The sequence below is a fragment of the Phoenix dactylifera genome, chromosome 9 (assembly GCF_051530095.1).
Source record: "Phoenix dactylifera cultivar Ajwa chromosome 9, Ajwa_hap1_PhDact_Kaust_v1.1, whole genome shotgun sequence".
In the NCBI taxonomy this organism is placed as follows: domain Eukaryota; kingdom Viridiplantae; phylum Streptophyta; class Magnoliopsida; order Arecales; family Arecaceae; genus Phoenix; species Phoenix dactylifera.
The window spans coordinates 21222829-21243481 of NC_143198.1; the positions used below are offsets into that span (position 1 = coordinate 21222829).

Here is a 20653-nt window from a genome sequence, read left to right on the forward strand (position 1 = left end):
TCATATGGTTTTTGCTGACCTTCGGGATTAGTGCTGGCGTGGAAGTGAATGGAATTTGATTCGCGTTTTGATGTGTTTTTCCTCTTCCAATCTTGGTTGAAAGTATTCCCTCAATAATCCCGTCATCTTGGAGCGTCTGGGTTAATAATTCCCGGCTTAATCTTTATGTATCGCTGCCTTTAGCAATAGCTAAATTTAATATTATGATTGGATATGTGCAATGGCATGGGTTAGAATCTTTGGGTTTGAGAATTTTAAGTACCTGTATTCGGTAATATTTATTGATAAGGAATCCAGGTTGTTTAATTAAAATTAGATTTTAGGCTTTTAGCATTTTCTTAAGCTTTCTAAGGTGCTCCATGCAACCTTTTAGGATGTTGTTTAGGCTATGTAGCCAACGTTAGTAGGTCTCCAAATATCCAAATGTGAATTTCTAGATTTTCTAGTTCATAGCGGTTTTGATTTTCCCATTGCAACCTCCATGCTGCTTGGCATTTCTCCGCTTTGTAAATTTGGAAGTTCAAAGAGGAATGCAAACTAGAATATATTAAAACCCAACTTTTTCCAGGTTCATTATTTTGGAGGGTAATAATAAGAGATGGTAACCATGATAGATATATTAAATTTACAAAGCATAGATTGTCCTGCAGCTATCAAAGGCTACCATCATCCTTCTGGTAAATGATGTGGTCTTGGATAACCAAATCAATCCATAAAAATTTCTCTCATTCAGACCCTCTCTTTATGGATTCTGCAATCCCCTTGGAGAGACAGCAGGCGATGGACTGGATTGGGATCATAGGATTAATCCCAGCAGCACTCGGGAGCATACTCCCATCACACACATTCAACTTTCAACAAATTCAAAGTAATGGGAGTCACCGAAAGTAGGCTAAATTTTGAGTTGCCCTAGCCCCCTGACCGAATGAGGGTGTGCTTGCATACGTCCAACTAATGGAGGAGTTTGGGTTTAGGGTTTACGGTTCATGGCACTTGAGTAAACAAATTCATCATCAAACAGCCCCGTGATGGTCCACATTCATTTGACAACTTCAGCTTACTAGAAGTTGACACGTAGCTGCTGAACACTGAGAATCATGTCCTCAGAAAAATGTTCGGTTTCCATTAATTTGAATCTAACAGCTTCCATCTACTATCAGTTGTTCAAGTAATTTAGGCGATGCAACATAGCTGCTAATACAACATTCAATGCAACCAACGGGGTCGTTATCATCATTCAAGTTTCACTATCACGATGAGATCAGCAATGGAGCCAAATGCATTTGAAAAAAAGAAAAAAAGGGGCTTGTAATTCACCATATCCAAGCTTAGATGAATCAGAAATCGAATCCTGCTCACAGGACCCAAACACCGCGGAATACATTCCAATAAATCAACAGAATTTCTGATTGGATAGCATCAATGGTCTAGCCAAATTTTTTTTTCGCAATGATGACTGCTAATCTGTACCATCACTTGCCTTGAATAGGAGAAGAACAACAGAATCTCCAACAAAGGGAAGATGGAGCAAGAAACTAAATCCAGAGACAGTGCTCATGCCCAGCACGGGCATGCCACAGGTTTTATTTCAGAATACAACATATTAACTGCCAGCCATCTATCAATGCAGAAATCAAAACATTTATCGAGAATAATATTAGTACAGAAAAATTTCAAATTACCTATATCCAAGGGGCAAATCATGCAAGCGCAATGATACAGCTAAATTAACTTTGACCCCATGTGTAGGGTTATGCTTACTGCAAGTATAAACAGTACTATTGTGGTATGGCTGAATTAGATTATGGGGCTTTGAAGCAAAAGACCATTTGCAGTTTATAACAATCTAATAGCATGAACACAGAATATAAGAACCGAGATAAACCAGAAATGGAAGTATTCAAGTTAGAATATGAAATCCACATGACTAATACATCTTATGAGTCACTCTTCCATGGCATCTCCCTCAACAGCCTCCACCTTTCTTTCCTTCAACGGAGTGATCTTGGTAGACAAGACTTCTGCATACAATTCACCCAGGAATTAGAAAGCTACAACACAAAAGTTAAAAATGAATAGATCAAGAAAGAAATCTAGGAGATCATTGGTGCAGGTCACTGTGACAAATATATGTCCTTTTTTACCACAAAGCCCCTGACATATTGCAAGATCTAGTAAAAGCACCACATTAGAAAAAAAGTTATCAAACCTTCTTGTCACTATTTGCGGTCAGACCTGTGTTGTTAATACAGGTACTGAAACTCTGGTCAATATGTGATCTTTAGATTGTTTAGCAGTAATCTTCAACTTTGTTTTTCATACTTCTATATATGTTACTCATAGTTTTCTTTTAAAAAAGCTTAGAACAACTAGAGGAAATTCAATCCTTACAAATTTCATGAGAACTATTTTGCCAATATCAATCCAAAAAAAATTCCAAGTTAGTTTATAAAATAGTCATTTGTTCTTTTTTTGAGAATGATATGAAATTTGAAAAGAATATCTCCAAACCAACCCTGATATTATAATTAAATATCTTCAAATAACTCCAATATGAACAATTAACCAAATATTGAGTACTTCAGTGTTTCTATCATAATTCATGAAATGGTCATGAATAACTGAATTTTTGTTATTTGTGATTGCTACAGTTTTCTTTTTGTTGCTTCTCCCATGCTTGTTTTTGGATGTGCTTGCACTCAACATTTACAGCCTAATAATTTCTTAACAAACTGTATTGTTTTTCCAACTTCTCTCAAAACCTCAGATCAACTAGTCTTATTTTTCTTGAAAGATACAGGTAACTCTATGTATATATACACAGACATGATACAGGTAAACCCCATGCATATATGGATAAGAAATTACCAGTATGCCCTTTGACAAAGGAATAGCCTTTGGAACTGACATAGGTCCTTGGATTTGGCAATTGATGATTTCTCAAGTAATCTTTGTGGCCCTAATTAGCAAAAGGCAAATTAACAGATAATATTAGGAATGGCCCCATTAGAGAAAAATCAAATGTCACATCAACATGGCAGGCAATTATACAATGGATACCTTTGTTATCACACAAACATCAACATTGCTCCCACTCCCCAAGTCATTGAAGATGCCAGAGCATATTGCCTCACATACAAGTTTTATTCCCTCATCTCTCTGCAAAAGAAACACCAAAATTCAAGATTAATATGAATATTTGAAATGTTACACAAGTAGTCTTGTACATCAGAAGAAAACTCAAACTCCTCTCCTGTTCTAATTTAACATCATAAATGAACAAATTTATTGAACAGATCTCTCATCTCAGGAAAGTGTGTCAAAATACTCCATCAATGATTTGTCAAATATTTGTTGAAAATACATGTTATAACTGTTCCAGATCGCTGAATCTTTTTATGAAGCAAATTCTATATTTACAAAGTCTATATCCATATAAAGTTCCGGGATCACGTATTCATATTGAGCTTCTCATTTTCAACAATATTAGATTTTTACCCCTATAAATCCCAACACTTCCAGCTTTCTTGACATTAAACATTTCTTGTGGTATGTTTTCAATGTTATACATGGAATAGTTTCCAAAGCGGCAAAGATTTTCACACACACACACACAGAGAGAGAGAGAGAGAGAGAGCAAGCTGCATATGTGTATATCTAAAAACTTGATGGTTTATATCACTTCAGAGATTATCTACTACATAATTACATATGAACTAATGTAATCACTTGAATTTCATATCATTGCTAGGATTTTAGCAGCTTCAATAGGTAGGATCTTCTGAAAGCTCATGCAGGTCATCAGATTTTTCAAGAAGAATGCTTTCAAAACAAAAACATATAATGGATTCTTTACAGGTCTGTCCAAAGATTTAGCATAAATTTCCCACCAATAGACATATATGAATGTAATCTACAAACATGCTAATAGAAAGAACAAAAAATGCTAAATGTGTGAGAATTCTAAATGCAACCTATTAACGTGAATTCAGTGTCCAATTCTAGACAATCACAGAAATAGGGAACCTGGTTATGACACTTTCACCTGCAATAAGACTAACAATTTTCTAGGGCTGATCTACATGTTCTAATACCATGATTACCCTCAATTATGAGGGTGGAACACTACAAACTTACACATGCAATGTTCCTACTTTACTGTAATCAGAAAGCTACCTTCATGAGTACGAAAATCTCACAAGGAGCCCCAAATCTGTCATGGATAATACATATTGGCTTTACCATATGCATAACATAAGCAACATATCACAATTCAGTAAACTTAGTTAACTCACAGTTAGTCCCTCTCTGAATTTTGATTCAAATACAGCCATAGCAGCAAGAGATCCAGAACCCATCGTAGCAAAAGGGAGGGTATCGGTTGAACCATGAGGATAGACCTGCATGATATTTGTCCATTGCATATAGCATTCACTGTCAAGAAACAGATCAGAAATGCTTGGAGGACAGCAGACAAATTTGTACTCACTGTGTGCAAATGAGGTCCCGTAACATCAACGCCACCAAGGACCAAGGCAGCGCTAATATGCCCTTGATAACTGTCCAAAAATTCAACATTAAATTTATTTACAAATTGTGCAAAGACAATTTTAGATAGTTTCTGAACTGCCTAACCTGAAAAGGTGTGACTTTAAAAGTGTAAGGGCAGTAATAACCCTTGATTCTCGTCCAGTTGCATAACGGTGCAGCTGCAGTTGAGAGCTGACCATATCTGAAGAAAAATCAATTCCTAAGTTTAACTTCTATGAGAAGTAGGTAGTTGTCAAGTAACTTCAAATAACAGAACGAAAGCTTCAAGTCAGTATAAGTTACTGTCGTGATGCAGTTTCAACATCTTATAATTTCTATTATTTATACCAGTAACTGCCTCTGTATCAGCAGCAGTTCCTGCACCACAGCAGTAAATATTTGGTGCCATGTAATGAATCTTTTCACAATTCTTGTCAGCTACTATAGGTCCTTCAGTTGCCCTAGTATCTGCACCTAGAATAACACCATCCTGAAAATGACAATGATAGATGTTGAGATAAGCACAAATGCAAAATGATTCAAACCTAAAAGCCAAACATTTTGATGCACATTTCTATGTTATTTGTACATGTGTGTTTGCAAAATCAAGAATCATAAAGCAAATCTGCCTCCATCCTACAGCAATCAAATAAAACAGTTATAGAAAATCTTAGGAGGTATAAAAGCTGTCGAACTACCACCTAGCATGTCAAACACTTTATAGTGTCAGACTCCAGAGTCCAAAACAGAATTGTAATAGTTTTCAACAAGCAGCATATCGGCAGAAGCATGCTAGGCAGGTTTCTCTTCATATTTGTTTCAGCATAAAATAAATAGCAAGTTGCACTCAGCTTTAGATCTCTAGATGCCTACAACTAAAAAGAAGGCCTGAATTCGTCATATTGACATTCAACTTGGAAGCCAAAAGAACATCACCATAATATGCAGTAGTCCAACCGTCTTTCCATGCATGAAGGCTCTCAAGCCACATAAATCACTGCACATAGTGCTATTGTTTGTTAATATGAGGATAATCAAACTTTTCCAGGCTCCCAACTTCTTCATGAATATACCTCTTCTCCAGGCCTTCACCTGATTCTAGCCATCCAATTATCTGAGGGATCCAACTACCATGATCCATCATTTTGGTAAAGGAATAATCATAGATCAGAAAAGGCAAACCCTGTCCCAGTAATCTATCAGTGCACAAAAATCACCCAGCAATGCAAAAGAACAACTTCTTGTATAGTTAGAATGCCTCCAATGCAGTAGGAACTCCAAATGTGCTCTTCAATAATGTCAATGTTTCCTTTTGTGCTACTTCAAGATGATTTTCATGCATAATCTCTTTCGCTAGTTATATTAGCCCGCAAAAATCTTTCAAGAGCCTCTATTTAGTAGAACCTTGAATGATGATAGCAATGTATTTTTAGATTATCTAATCATGATAGAAATTATCTACTTTAGATAGCACTCTCAACGCCAATTAACTCAATTTTCTCACTGAGGCCTTACCCAAAATGCTCTCACTAATTTTTGTTACCATTGAAGAGTTCCATTCTATCCCACTTGCATTTACTCAAAGTATAAAGTTTTTTACCAGCAAAATTCTCATCAGTAACATCAGAATATATTCTTGAAATCTACCTTTTAATGTCATTAAGGCTCACTTGAACAAATTGAACCCACTCTCAGAGTTCCTAACATGATCTACATCTCCCTCTTCCCACTAGAACCACTTTGTCTTATATGGCAAAGCCATTAACTTCTTCAAAACTTGACAGCCCTGGATAATGTCAAAAACTCAAAAAAGAGACACACTAAATCGTCATGCTTGTTCCACAAGTAACTCTTATTGGTGAGTCACACTAGTTGCTATGATTGAATGTAATAAAAAGCAACAAAAATGTCAAAACAAAATCTTCTTTGGACTAGTAGCATAGGAAGATAAAGAAAAAAAAAATCACAATCCTTTTAAGCTCTCATACCAGATAGAAAAACATGTATATTACTATCAAATGGGATAAACCAAGTTGGTGCTAGCCATGATTTGAGACAGATACTGATATGGGTATTCTACATAACATTTTGGTGCTAAATATTTTATATTCTTTACTATCACATTGAATTAATTCTTTCAAAGAAACCAGAAGAAGCCTCCATTAAGTAGCTGCAGCACCCCCTCCTCATGTTTATAAATCAAGTGCCCAGTGAAAGCATGCCAAACTAGTACAGGTATCTGTTTGTCTTAACTCTTAACCATTAATTGTACACACTACAATGGACCAAACTTGCAGATGGACAACTTTATGTACCTGAAAGACCAAGCCCACAATGGTGGTTCCAGTCTTCCTGAAAGATGGCATCTGGACCCCTTTCATCAACAGCATATCATTTCTGCGGCATAAATCAAAGCTGAACCCACCTTTTGGTGGTAAATCTGCTGCAGCTGTTGCCATCTAAACATTTTTTCAAAAAATAAGATCAAAATAATAACAACTTGTACAGAAACTGCATAATAGATAATACTTCATCAGAAAGAAAAGCGTAAATATATAAAATTCTAAATTTTTTATAATCTATGGGAACAAGACCTGGTACTGATATCTATTTTAGGAAAAAAATGAACATTTTAGTTTCAACAAAAGTAACATGGGTCGTCCTTAAAACCTAATCCCCAAAATTTGGAAGACAATCTGAGAGATATCTCAAGATTAAGAAGCCCATGTTATAAAAAATCACAACTCGGGTACTAATGAGCACCCATCTGGGAGATTCCCTCAATAATATGTACGTCTAGAAAAAAAATCACTACAGACATAGTTTTCGTTCCTCCAAGAATCAACTTCCAGTTCATTAAATAACAATAAGTTTCAATCACTTCTCTGCTTCGATCTCTTTCACGTCACACTAGCAAACCTTCAAAAGCGTGACTCTTTACGGAAAAGATATCAAGGGGGAAATAAATCTCTCGTTGGCAAAAGAAAGAAAAAAATCTCTCATTTTTTACAGACGAAGCAGAATATGCTTACCGATCTGCTCGAGACCGTGCAAGAGATGGGCGACGTCTTGGAGGACAGAAGAATCGGACTCGCGAGGAGGGAGAGCGCCAGAGAGAGAACGGGTGTTTCTTGGAGCCGAAGAGAAGACGGAGGAATGGAGAGGGATTTCTGCGATCGGTTCTAAAACGAAAAAAAAGGGGAAAGAAGAGTTTAAAAAACCCTTTTTTTTCTGTGCGAACCGGACTAGCTTCGTAACCGAACCCAGATTGGGGCAAGTCTAGCTGGGGTCTGATCAAGCTTGGTTTGAGATCAGTTTCAAGCTTGGACTTGATAGCTTGACTTGTTTATAATTATTTCGAAGTCGACTCAAACTTAATTCTAAACCAAGCCAATTACCAGCTTTGTTAAGCAACTCAATTCAAGCATGAGTTATGGCCTGATTTAATCTTTATTTCAAGTTTGATTTAGACCTGAATGAATATTTAATTGATTCAAAGAACGAATAAAATATACTAATTAAAACTTTAATCCAATCATTTATTATCTATGTAATATATACAACATAAATATATTTGATTCTTACCGAATCGAGTTTGATCAAGGTTAATCAAGGTGAAGATAATTTTCAACTCAGCTTGCCATTAATTTGAGCCTATTTTACTGGTTCATATTGGATTTTGTCTAGCTTCAACATGTTAGATTTCGATCTAGGCCAGATCCATTTATTTATCAATTAGGATCCAAATTTTTGCCAGGTTCAATTTGGATCTGAACTATGAACGATATCAGATCTTGTTTTGAGTTAAGAACTTAAGATTGTTTAATAAGTGTTTAGATATTGTCAACCTTGCACACACGCTCAACCTGTTTGAATTTTTTTTTTTAACCAAATTTAATTGTCTGGAGGTTATTATTGCAAGGCCCAATTCATTTTGTGGAGTGGCTGCTCTTGTAGCCAGGGTGACACTGGATCCATATTGAAAGTTGGATCAGCAACAGCATGTCCTTCCCTGAAAGCAATATATTTGTTATCTCTGCATGTTTTTCGCATAGGTAAAAATATTTTTATGCACTTCGATACATTATAATTTTCTTGCTCGATGCACCAGCTTCCGGCTGTGGCTTATGCACATATGTAGACCATCTTCATCAGTGATTTAGGCAAAATTCATGATCCATGAAATCAAAGAGAGATAACCACCTTTTTGAAGGAGGAAAAATGTCTTTGGCAACCCTTTGCCATTTATATTGAAGCATGGTCAACTTTTTTTTAAACACTATCACTTAAGTTAGTAAATGCTTAAGACAATCCTTCATGCAATTCTAATGAGTTGAGAACATGGATCCTTGTAACTTAAATAAAGCAGTAAATAACAAGGAAGGCACATGATGCAAGTATCCTTAGTTTTCTTAAGCATTCTTTTACCTGACAAAGAGCTCTAGTTATATGGGATCCAAAAATTTGCACAAAAAGTCTTAGAATGAATTCAGATATATAAATTTTATATCTAGAAAATAAAAAGAAATTCTACTTAGTGTTTCAAATAAATATAATTTATTCTTGAGACATTAGAATCACTCATTAAATTTCAATGCATTACTTTTATGACATGCATGGTAGAAAGTTCACAAAGCTGACATAAAATAGGTAAAGAATACTTGCCTTTAGAAAAATGCATTACTTGAGATCTCCCCACATCATATAGCCGAATCTTCTTTTGCCAAAGCTATAAACATGTTAGACATGGTTCAAAATAAAAAATACCCAAAGATTGGCAAACTATCATCTACCATAACAACCTAACTACCACCTTCTACCAGTATCACTTGACCCAGTTTCTCACTACAAGGCCCCACAAATTATTTCTGGTTTAGCCTAGTCACCATATTAAGGAAACTAGTTTAGCAAAATTCATACTCAATTTCTTTTTTTTTTTTTGCTTTTTTTTATCTGAAAGAATATTCACACTCAACTTCAAAAAGGCTATCCATGTGGTATGATTCTAAAGCCTCCTGTAAGCAAATTCAGCTGTCACCTTGCAAAGCTCCATTCCTTTGAAGCTTACCATTGACTAATTCATTACTATGAACAAACAGTAAGACCAGCATCTATGTTATACCAGGTAATTCCTATTCGAAAATTCATTTGCATTCACTGAACAACGTAACGACAATAGTACAGTAAAACTTCATTCTGAATTTAGGCTCCAAACTTTCCCACAGGAAAAATGGCATGAAAGTTTTCAAAGCTGCCAAGGTCTTAGCAGTTCCTTCAGAAACTATCCTGGGGTTTACTTTCCTGTTCAAGGAAGCATCCATTTTGTTTCATCTAACCATCCTGTGATAGAACTCGGCCATATCTTGCAAATGTTGGCGACAGTTCACAGCTTGTCCAAGCTCAATATAAAAGTAAACATCCACTTTTTGCATAATTGTATCTTTCTCCAGGAATTTAATCAATTCAATTGCAGTTGAACCCCTACCAAAACAACACCAAATTACCACAACTCAGTAGAGAGGGCCTGGTGATCAATAAACGGTTGCCAACATACAGAAGCCATTTTCTGCAGGAAACATCAGGACTTACGCTGAGATTCATTGAACACCCTGCAAACAAATCAGTTTGGATTAATAGGAGTAAGTGAAGCTCTTTCTAAGGCGGCCATAAACAGATGAGATTAAACTAGCAATAAGGAGGTTATGTTAACAGCAAGCCAGCTTATACAACATCACCGCCATGCAGCCCATCAGGCCTAAAAAGTAACCGAGACCCGCTTAACTGCCCCAGAGGTACCTTCCATTGTAGGATAGTACAGGTGTCTAATTAGTATAATGCAGGCCCCACCAAAAGCGAGATACCTGCATGTATTTTATCCACTTGAAATAAAAATTGTCAGGCATTGAGGTCTACCTTAATCATGAAAGCCAGATCAGAGCTGCCTGAGTTCAATGTTCAACCAAATACTAGCAGCTCACAATCCAAATGTAAGCTACACAATATTGAGCAAACCATTCTAAACATGTAACTCCACCTGAAAGTGAAATATGTCAGGCATTAAGGTAAACCTGAATCATGAAGCCACATCAGAGCTGCTTTAGTTCCATGTTCAATCCAATAACAGTAGTTGAGAATCCAAACATGAGCTACACAGCATGGCAGCAGCCCATTTAAACACACAGTAGGCTTTTCCATTTTTCAGTAATTAACAACCAACAAGCAAATGATATATGAAAAAAGGTGCATAACTTTCTAAGCCTAGGCTACAAGTCAATCATCCTTCTTATGAAGGAAATTCGTTTATTCACCCAAGCGCAACTTGCATTTTCTCCTTGTTGGAGACCTGTGCTTGTTTTAGCATCCACCATGCTTAACAGCTCATCCAAGCTATCCAAGCAAACAAGGTACAATTTGGCAATTTCCAAATGAATCAGAAAGCTTGCATGAACTAGATTGCATCAATTCACATGTAGATTGTATGAACCTGATTCCATCATTTACATTTACCTTTCCCCACCTAATTTGCTTCAGAAAATTTGAAAATAACTTACCCAAGTTATCAAAATTTGAATACAATTTACCCAAGTTATCACATGTAGCAACCCTTTTTAAACATATAGCAGCCTTTTTCCTTTTCTTTTTTTCTTCCCAAATAACTTTGTACACATGACTTTTAGAAAAGGAGGTGCATATTTTTCTGACTCTAGATTAACCATCAATCATCCATCATATGGAGGAAACTTTCTTCCCTAGTCTGAATGGCCCTGTTTCCTTAATGAAAAAGACCTTCGCTTGTTTTAGTAACTGCCATGCTTAACAGTTCACCCAAGCTATTCCTGCAAACTTTCACACACCTAAGTCCAAATTGACACTTTCCAAATGAATAATATAACTTGCATGAACTTAATTCCATCAACTTCATATATCTTTCTTCACATAATTCTCTTTGGCAAAATTTGAATATAAATACCCAAGTATCATATCAATTGATTTATGAAACCACTGATCTCACTAGCTATACCAAGGCCTTGCCTCCATTCTCTCACCTCCTGAGTGCCTGTGTCTCCCTACGCCAATGGATCTCTTTGCTCATACTTTCCAAAGCCATTCCTCCAACAAACACAGCACATAGACCAACCGCATCCAACAAGGTCATGGCTCTCAACTTCATTCAAACAATCGCCAAATTGCATTCTTCTCAGTCCAGTCCAACAAAAACACTGTCTAGATATCAATCATGGTGCATAAGGAGCCAAAGCACACATCACACTGTGCCCGACTGTCCATAATTGAACACCTGACATCCTTCCTGGAGCTCTGGACCAAGAGGTTATTCTGTTACATGATCCAACTATATGGCAGCCACAGGATGCTAGATCAAGCATTCCACACCTCCAAGGAGATTGAAGGTCATGGTATCCACACTACCGCCAGACCACTAGAGGAGCTGATTCGGGCATATACACAGAATAAGAACATCAAGAGAGTGAATCATGCATTTCATGAACTCCGACAAATGCATGGAATGGAACTTGATGCCAGCACATACCATACTGTGTTAGTTGCATATAGCAGCCTTGGCTCAACTGCTTTAGGATATGCTATTCTGGAAGAGATGTGTACCAAGGAGAGTTGCTTGCCTGCTGAATACAGATATAATATCCTGATCCATGGATTTTATAAAGAAGAGAAGTATGATGAAGTTGAGAAAGTTAAGAGCTAATGGAAAAGAATGGCTGCCCACCAACTGAGTCTGTATACAATCAGATTAAAAGGCTGTGCAAAATAAAAAAAATGGATGGACACGAGAGCTATGATGGTTGAGATGAGGTCGAAAGGCATGAAACTCGATAGTGATCTCTGTGCCCACTTGATTCATGGGATCCACAAGGTCGGAAGCTTTGAAGAGGCTAAGAAGGTTGCAAATGAGATTGCCAAAAAGGAAGTTCTAGAAGGTATATTCAACTGTAGTTTGGTGAAACATCTTCTAAAGAGACATCAACAAGAAGAGCATGGTGAAGTCCATGAAGAATAGTTATATCTATATCTTTGGTAAATAAAGATTGATGAAGACTTTAGTTACTATGCCATTATTTAGAGTCAGAAAATTACAATCAAACTGATAGCGAAAACAATGTTACTTTTATACTGTCATAATTGATGTTCTATTCTCTCTCTCTCTCTCTCTCTCTCTCTCTCTATATATATATATATATGTTATTTTCTTTCTTTTTTTTTTTGGGGGGGGTGGGGGGGGGGAGGGGTTGATTTTTGATGAGCCATCTTGTGTGGCACAGAAAGGCTCTTAATAAAATCTAACGTACCAGTCTTTGGAAACTTAGTTTCTGGTTTTTTTAAAAAAAATCTTTAGGAGGGATACCTTTCCTTTTGATATGGTGATACTGGAATTAGTAGAACCAGTATCAAATTTTTCTTTCAGCCCACTGTATTGCCCCTAACCATTCTTTCTGCTCCAGGAATATGGTTACCTCAAGGCATATGCAATTGACTGCATATTGAGTTTATAAAGTCCTCTCTTTTCTTAAACTAATTGTCAATAACTCAGTCATAAAAATATTATTCTTATTTATGTTCCAGAAGTGCTCATTCCCTCCTTTTCACAATAATAGATGATGCAGCAGCCTTCGAATAAAAGGTATTATGACCAATCAAAATCATCAAATAAACAATAACATTACTGACAATGTAGTTGTAGCAGGAGGAAGAGGTGGGTGGTTTTCTTTGGGTGGAGGGTTGCTCTTTTTGTCCTTTTTGTGGTCTCTTATCAATGCTAACCATGGTCACTTTTGTTTCGCAATGAATCAGGCCAAACCAGGAATAGTTGATTTGTGCTGTTCAAAGCCTGTTCTCTACTCTGCTTGTAACCCAAAGTTATTCTCATAAACAAAAGTTGAAATGATCATAATTATGGCATTAACTTTCAAATGGCCCTAGTCAGCCAATCCTTTTCTTTCCTCATCAACCAAATATTTCAAGTCTTCATTAACATCAAATTTTAATCATTCCATCTAGTGATACCACACTGGTTTAAAAAGGATCTATGCTTCATCAAAACTTAATCATCGAATGCCAATAAGCATATTTGCAGCTGAGAACTCTTAATCAGTCATCAACTTGCATGTACATTGATTAAGAAAAAACCATTTACTGAAGTTGGCAGTGATATTCTCATTAAGTATCAATGTAATTAGATCCACAACCTGCCATAATGGTAAACTGTTCGTGTGAAACAAAATGTTTGATAAGGAATATTTTCTGGAAGACTGAGAGGCTCAAAGCCAAATGAGCATACACCTGTTTCGGCCTCTTTCAGTTATTATACTGCCTCTTTCAGATATTATGACTGGATCCACCAGGCATGCAAGGTTTTGAATGAGAGTACTTGGAGTTTATCCAAAACATAAACCAACTGATGGGTAGCATTGAATATTACTCGATAATTGGTCCATATTGTTAGCTTACATTATGTTTTTTTACTTTGATTAATTATATTGGCATTTCTCAATACATACGTTTATTGTTTCTTACTCTATAAGACACTAATCCAAATTAGAGTACACTAGTAGTTATAGGTAACATGATTGTTATTTGAACAGATTCTTTATATTGTCTTAAATTGTAAGGCCCATATATGGTTGATCAGCTTTATGTTAATGGAAAGCTAAATTAATTGCAACTAAATCCAACAAATGAAGTTCAAGAAAAAGTTAATATCTCCTCTCAGTCTTGTTATATTATCAGTAATCTGTAACATATGATTTCCATCACCCTTTTTTTAATCATATAAAGAAAAGATCATTAATAAACAGTGGGATAACAATATAAATTTTAAAATATCGCCTTCTGTAAAGATGGATCATCACATTACATTTTAACACAGCAACACATGCACATTCATGGAGAGAGCTAGAGGTAGACGGATAGAAAGCAACAAGCATAGACAAATTAATTGTACTTAATACTCACAAAATGGATAGGGAGATCAACTGCAAGAGGACAAGGGACCAGATATGCCACATTTTACCAGTGAAATGAAGCCATTAAGCTAATAAAATTGCATTCTACATCTCTGGAGGAAAAAGAATCAACATTTTAATAATCATGATACTTCATCACCAAAATTCTTCCCCATAATCTAGAGGGTTTCAACAAATTTTACATGATAAAAGAAAAGCACTCAAGAATCTTCAGCACAGACCATTGATATTTTAAACATTTATAAAGATAGAGGAAAAAATCTCAGGAACATTCACTTTCATGCAATTAAGCATTTGCAACATTTAAGCCATGCACATATAGCTAAATCTTGCTGAATGTAATTTTGGTTCATCCAGAATTTCAACCAATGCCAGCCAACAAGGAATACCTTATCATTCCCTTCAGACTTACTGAGGCAATTCTTCTTCCACTTCCTTCCACATATCAGCATTCCCTGAGAACTTCTCCTTCATCTTCTCAATCAGCTCCCGTGCCTCTTCAACTTTCGCCCCCCTCACAAGCCCATTCACAAGCATCTTCATAGTTGAAAAGCACGGAACCCAATTCCTTGCCATGGTCTCCTTGGCCACTCCCAGCGCCGCTTCAAAGTCTCCACCTTGGCAGAGGTAATAAATCAAAGTAAAGTAGCAGCTACTATCCGCGACACACCCTCTTTTACCCATCTCTTTGTAGAGTTTCTTTCCCTCTTCCAAATCCCCCTCCTTACAGAACCCAAATATCAGATGGTTGTAAGTAACCCAGTTTGGCTTCATGCCTTCCGCCACCATCTCCTTAAACAATGCCTTCGCCTCACCAAGCCTCTTAAGCTTGCACAAGCTCTGTATCCTCACATTGTAGGCGCTGAGTCCGGGATGGCAATCATGCTTCTTCATCAGCTCCAAAACCTTTCCCACATCATCGAACCGTTCCTCCCGGTAAAATCCGGCGAGCGCCGTGCAAAAAGTCATCATATTTGGCTTAAGTCCGATTCGGACCATTTCGTCCAGCACCGAAAAGAACGACCTTGATGTGCCCGACTCGCAAAAAGCCTTGATGACAGTGTTGTAGGTGTCGAGATTGGGGGTGATGCCATAAGAAGTGGGGAAATCTCGGAAGATCCGGCCGACCTCGTCGTGCTTCTTTGCGAGGATGCAGGCGAAGAGGAGGGCGTTGAGGGACCGGACGGAGGGAGAATCAGAGGCCTTGAATGTACGAACGGCGTCATCGAGCATACCGGCCTGTCCAAAGAGGACGATGGCGTGGGAGCGGAGCCGGTCAGAAGAGATGTCAGGGCGGGGGGAAAGGAAGCCGTCGAGGTAGGAGCGAAGGGCGGCGAAGGAGCCGGAGGTGGCGAGCTTGGAGGTGGCGATGGAGAGGGCGGTTCGGTCGAGGTGGGAAGCAGGGGTCAGGTCGGCGGCGCGGCAGATCTCGACGATGCGGGCGGGGTTCTTCTCGGACTTGAGGAGGGAGAGGGCGGCGCGGGACTTCTGCTTGCTAGTGAGGACGGCGGAGGGGTCGCCGGGGCTCAGGATCGCGGCGGCAGAGGAGAAGCGGCGGAGGAGGAGGTGGGGGAGGGGGAGAGGGAGAGGGAGAAGGCGTTGGCGGAGACGGGCGAGTGTGGCCATGGTTAGGGTTTTGGAGGTGTTAAGAGTTTAGAGAGACAACGGGGTTAGGCTTTTAGACTCGGATTGTAGAGACACTGGAGGAGCTGGGCCGGAGGTTTCGGGGAAGGAAATGGATGGACCTGCGGAATAGGATAATACGGTGCGGCTTCGTGGGGGAGGCCTGATCAGAACCGTTGACAGGCGGGCACATGAAAAACTTTAGCGGGTCGTGCGGGTCCCAATATGTATGAAGTCTACAAGGGTTAGTTTTTTTTTGTTTTTTTTTTAATGGTTAAAACAAATTTCATTTCATATACTTGTGACGTGAGTACAACCTCCATGTCAAAAGAGAGTAAATAATATAAAGAGTATGAAATATAATCTAGGCTAGTACAGTAGACCTCCGCAATATGCCGGACAATATAAGAAATGATCCAGTCTTCTGCACTGTTCGCCTCCCAATATACATAAGCTAACTAGCAGAAGGTCAACTTCCGCACTAATTTACATGTGTCTCGTATTAGAGGGTGGCCATTCCCATATCTGTCCACTCCTCGAATCTAGCCAATCATTGTGGAAGAATCACCCTCGAGGAATAGACTGTCGGCTCCCAGCGCCCGTCTGGCATACAAAATGCCCTCCCAGGATGCCCGCAGCTCCACTTCCACGACCATAAAACCAAGTGTGCTCCACCCTCCAGCTGCAATAAATCTGTCCCCATGATCCCTGATCACAAAGCCCACGCCCTCAGATGCGTCATCCTCCGCCGTGTCTCCATCAAAGTTTACCTTAACATAACCCGGAGGCGGGGGTACGATTATTAAAAGTCAAGCCGGCTTTTGTGTACCCAATTTAAAAAAAGGAGGAAGAGAAATGAGGGAGAGTTAATCAATTTTGGCACATGTCACAATATGTGTATGAAGTCGGCAAGAGTTAGCTCCGTCCAAGCCGACTTTGTGTACCCATCTTTAAAAAGGGAGGAAGAGAGATGAGGAAGAGTGTATCAATTAAAAGTAAGAGTCCAATCATTAAGTTGTATTTTAAAAAAAAAAATCAGCAACCGTACCTACCATCCTATGCATTGGATCGATGTATCGAACACCAGTTGTATGCATGTGTAACATTTATTGTTTATTAAGAAAACAAAGGATTTTATCGTGTATAATTTTTCTGGTTTCCATTATCCTTCGGCACCTTACATCCTAAGGCTTCCACATTGGCCCCTTCTGCAATATCTTGACAATTGAACTTGAAACAATTCTCAGACTAGCATTGAAAATCCAATGCGAGTCGCCATCAGAACATTAACAAGCATGCCTTCTATACAGAATAAATACAATTTTCTAAAACTATATGCATTTAATGAAGCTGCCACATAACCTCAAAAATATGAGAATTGTCCAACTTTACAAATAAGTTGTACTAAAAAATGTTGAGGAAAAAGCTTGACACACTTGGCACTGAGAGCTTTCCAGTTGTGGAATACAACAAACTTTGAATAATTTAATTTTGAGTAGTATGAATCTTCTATACACTTTATCAATAATTTTTTTGGATTTTACTTTATAAATATTAATTTCATCATTACACCACCAAACTGTAAAATACAAAATCTTACCCAACATGAAATACTCCAAAGTAATGTGCGATAACTTTTCTGGCTTTTCCTTGAACTCACCAGATATCTAGCATGCAGCAGTAATTGAATAACAGTTTCATGGTTCCCCAACAAAATGTCTTTCCCAAAATCCATGTCAATTTCAACGATAGAACTGTTGGAAAGAGCAGAAGGTCATTCCAGTTCTGTGTCTCTAAAAACAGCAGCATCAAGAATTAATCCTGCAGGCGCAGGAAAGAAACAGATCATCAACACTTAAAAAGGAGCAGAAATCAATTGGCTGTGCTGTTATATTATGATAAGCTTTCTATCTCTTCGATGGAAGTCTTTCAATTCTCACTGCTTCACAAGAGTAAGCATGAAACAATTTCATGGCATCAGATTGGTCAACAAATCTCAAGGTGGAAACGACATGTTGATGAGAAACTTCACTGCTTAAATGTCCGTGCAGGTCTGAAAGTCCAAGCACGTTAATATCATTAAACTACCTGTGAGATACGGGCTGAAGTCGGCAGCCCCAGCCGACTTCAGCCCCGTCTTCCTCTTTTGGAAGGGGCAGAACAGGGGATCGCAGACGCGATCCCCTCCGACTTCTCCGGGCACAAGGACGCCGCGGACCCTCCGCGGCTACATCGCGGTGGTTTCGCGTCCACCCCGCGGCCGCACGAGCGGCCGCTGATCTCGCTTGGCCGCCGTGATTCACGCGGCGGAGAGCCATTACCATAGGGCTATAAAGCCCCTTTCCTCCTCCTCCTGAGACTACCTCCGAGCCCTCCTCCCTCTCATCCGTCTCCTCCGCTTCCTCTCCCTTCTTTCCTCCTCCTCTCCTTGGTGACCGGCGTGCCTTCCCGACCGAGCGCCATCCGGATCCCCTCGCGGCCATCCCCTGTTCTGAGATCCGCCCCCCTCGGTTTCGAGCGTCGCCGCCGTTGCTAGCTGCCGGACCGAGCTGAGACCTTGCTCCGCCGCCTCTGCCACCGCCGGTGAACCTGATCCGCCTATCTGAAGTAGGGATTAAGCGAGAAGAGGTAAGTAACTTAATACTTCGAGTGTGATTTCTAAATTATTTAATAAACTGATTATGTTTTGATATATGTTTTGCATTTAGTAAAATGGGTCTGGCATGTTAAATTTCTGAAAATTATGCTTTGAAATCCGTAAACTATGACTGGAAAATTTATGAAATCTGTTTTTATATATATGTATTCTCAGCATGGCTATGATCTGTTCTGTTCTGTTCTGGCCCCGCCAATGGGGATTATACGTTGGACCTGTCGACTTGTAATCTGTGAGGAACCGGTTTCGACACCGTGCCACCGGTGATTAGAATAGTGGTTTCTGGACACCGGCTGCCATCGGTGGGTAAATATAGTGGATTTGGCACTTTTGTGCAACACCGGCTGCCATCGGTGGATAAAAATAGTGGATTTGGCACTTTGTGCAACCCATGCCACTAGGTTACGTGGCCGTAGCCTATCATGTTGAGATTCTGATATCATATTTTTGGAAAAATGATAATAAGTTTTGAAAACAACAAAACGATGTTATTTATGATTTATTCCAGACATTATCCTGTATTTTGATCTGATATGCTCTGACCCCACTCTGGGGTATTTTGTTGCTTACTGAGCTAGTGTAGCTCATTATTCTGTTTTCTTCATTTTTCAGATCCAGAGGCTTGATCACACGGGATTGGGGAGTGCGTTAGAGTTTCCGATGATTCTTCAGTTATTGACATTTTAGTTAGTTTAGTTTTGACATTTGAATTATATTGGCATATGCTATTTTGAAATTTTGTAAGTCCGCTTTTGAACAATTTAAATAATTAAGTCAGTTTTGAATATTTGTATCTGCTTTGATATGATCCGATGCCTTGCACGCCTGTGCGGCCCGCCGTGCGGGCGTGCGGCGTCTGCCGCGCCTCGGGCTCGGGGCGTGACAGATTTGGTGGTATCAGAGCCGAGGACGACTCTTGTCCGATGGTGGGAAGGGTGTGAGGCCCAATAGTCCCACATCGGAAAGACTCGTTCCAGAGCCTGGGCATATGAGGCGGGTGTCTCCAAATCCTGCAGACGCGTTTTGGGTGGAAAACAAAACCGGGGAGGGGTGAAGGACGCTTGCGTGAAGCCCCAGAACCGGACAATATCTGGCAGGGGAGCCCCGTGTTCCCCCCTCATGTGGCCCCCACGTGGGCACTAGGCGCCTCACGTGCCTCGCAGAGGCGGGGGCGTGACATTTGGTATCAGAGCGGACCCAGCCCATAACCTATGTGGACTAGGGAACACTGCAGCACGGATCCATTGGGGCTGACCACGGGTCAATCGTGGTGTTTATGATTTGATTTGAATAGATATGAACCCTTTGCCTGACGAGGACGTCAGGGCTTGAATGGGGGGAGTATGTGAGGACCCGTGCGGGCGTGTGTCTAGTCCCACATCGGTTATTTGCTGGGTAGATCTTGGGTACTTATACAGGATCAAGGAACCCAAATAATAACTTCCGGCTAGCCATTTTAGGTGAGGTCCTGGGTTGTTACAAATGGTATCAGAGCTCAGGTTTCAGATTCCTAGGGATTGTGTTTGAAATAGTCAGACGGAGCTTAAGTTTAGGATCTTTAGGATTCGTCGGAAAGTTTGAGAGATGGGTAGACATTAGGCCATTAGACGAAGGTATTTATTTGCTTTTATTATTGATAAATTTGTGTTATTTCATCAGAATTTTGAAATGCTAAAATTAGAATGCAACCTAATTATGGTCGTTACCAAAGTGTGAATAAGCTACTATGAGAGTTTTCTTGGTGGAGCAATTTGTATTTCAAGTTATGATTAATTAGATTTTGGCTAAATTAAGTGAAGGAATATTAATCATGAGATATTATCGTGCAATGTAATTATTTTGGAAG

At 39.1% G+C, this 20653-nt stretch overlaps 3 protein-coding genes across 3 annotated transcripts; 1 reads left to right on the plus strand and 2 right to left on the minus strand.

The window, feature by feature from the left end:
- Positions 1-1781: 1781 nt before the first annotated feature.
- Positions 1782-7733, minus strand: LOC103717140 (proteasome subunit beta type-7-B-like). The gene is made up of 9 exons (XM_008805416.6): positions 7563-7733; positions 6846-6989; positions 4879-5020; positions 4636-4732; positions 4490-4559; positions 4296-4400; positions 3061-3159; positions 2869-2959; positions 1782-2021 (listed from the first exon to the last, which is right to left on the minus strand). Exons 2-9 carry the CDS (start codon positions 6987-6989, stop codon positions 1945-1947), a joined length of 825 nt encoding a protein of 274 aa, XP_008803638.4. The 5' UTR covers positions 7563-7733; the 3' UTR covers positions 1782-1944.
- A 2187-nt stretch (positions 7734-9920) lies between these two features.
- On the minus strand, positions 9921-16227 carry PPR336 (pentatricopeptide repeat 336). Its single transcript, XM_008805417.6, has 2 exons — positions 14918-16227; positions 9921-10139 (listed from the first exon to the last, which is right to left on the minus strand). Exon 1 carries the CDS (start codon positions 16152-16154, stop codon positions 14937-14939), a length of 1218 nt encoding a protein of 405 aa, XP_008803639.3. The 5' UTR covers positions 16155-16227; the 3' UTR covers positions 9921-10139; positions 14918-14936.
- Positions 11768-12253, plus strand: LOC149752865 (pentatricopeptide repeat-containing protein At1g11630, mitochondrial-like). The gene has a single exon (XM_089925645.1). The coding sequence runs from the start codon at positions 11768-11770 to the stop codon at positions 12251-12253; it is 486 nt and encodes a 161-aa protein (XP_089781771.1).
- Positions 16228-20653: the final 4426 nt, after the last annotated feature.

Excerpts from the sequence above, each read along its gene's own strand:
- LOC149752865 (XM_089925645.1), top strand. The coding sequence starts at position 11,768 with ATGGTGCATAAGGAGCCAAAGCACACATCACACTGTGCCCGACTGTCC.
- PPR336 (XM_008805417.6), bottom strand. The coding sequence starts at position 16,154 with ATGGCCACACTCGCCCGTCTCCGCCAACGCCTTCTCCCTCTCCCTCTC.
- LOC103717140 (XM_008805416.6), bottom strand. The coding sequence starts at position 6,989 with ATGGCAACAGCTGCAGCAGATTTACCACCAAAAGGTGGGTTCAGCTTT. Across the intron at positions 3,160-4,295 it reads AATTCAGAGAGGGACTAACT|AGAGATGAGGGAATAAAACT; the intron begins GTGAGTTAACTA and ends TTTCTTTTGCAG. Across the intron at positions 2,960-3,060 it reads ATGTTTGTGTGATAACAAAG|GGCCACAAAGATTACTTGAG; the intron begins GTATCCATTGTA and ends TTTGCTAATTAG.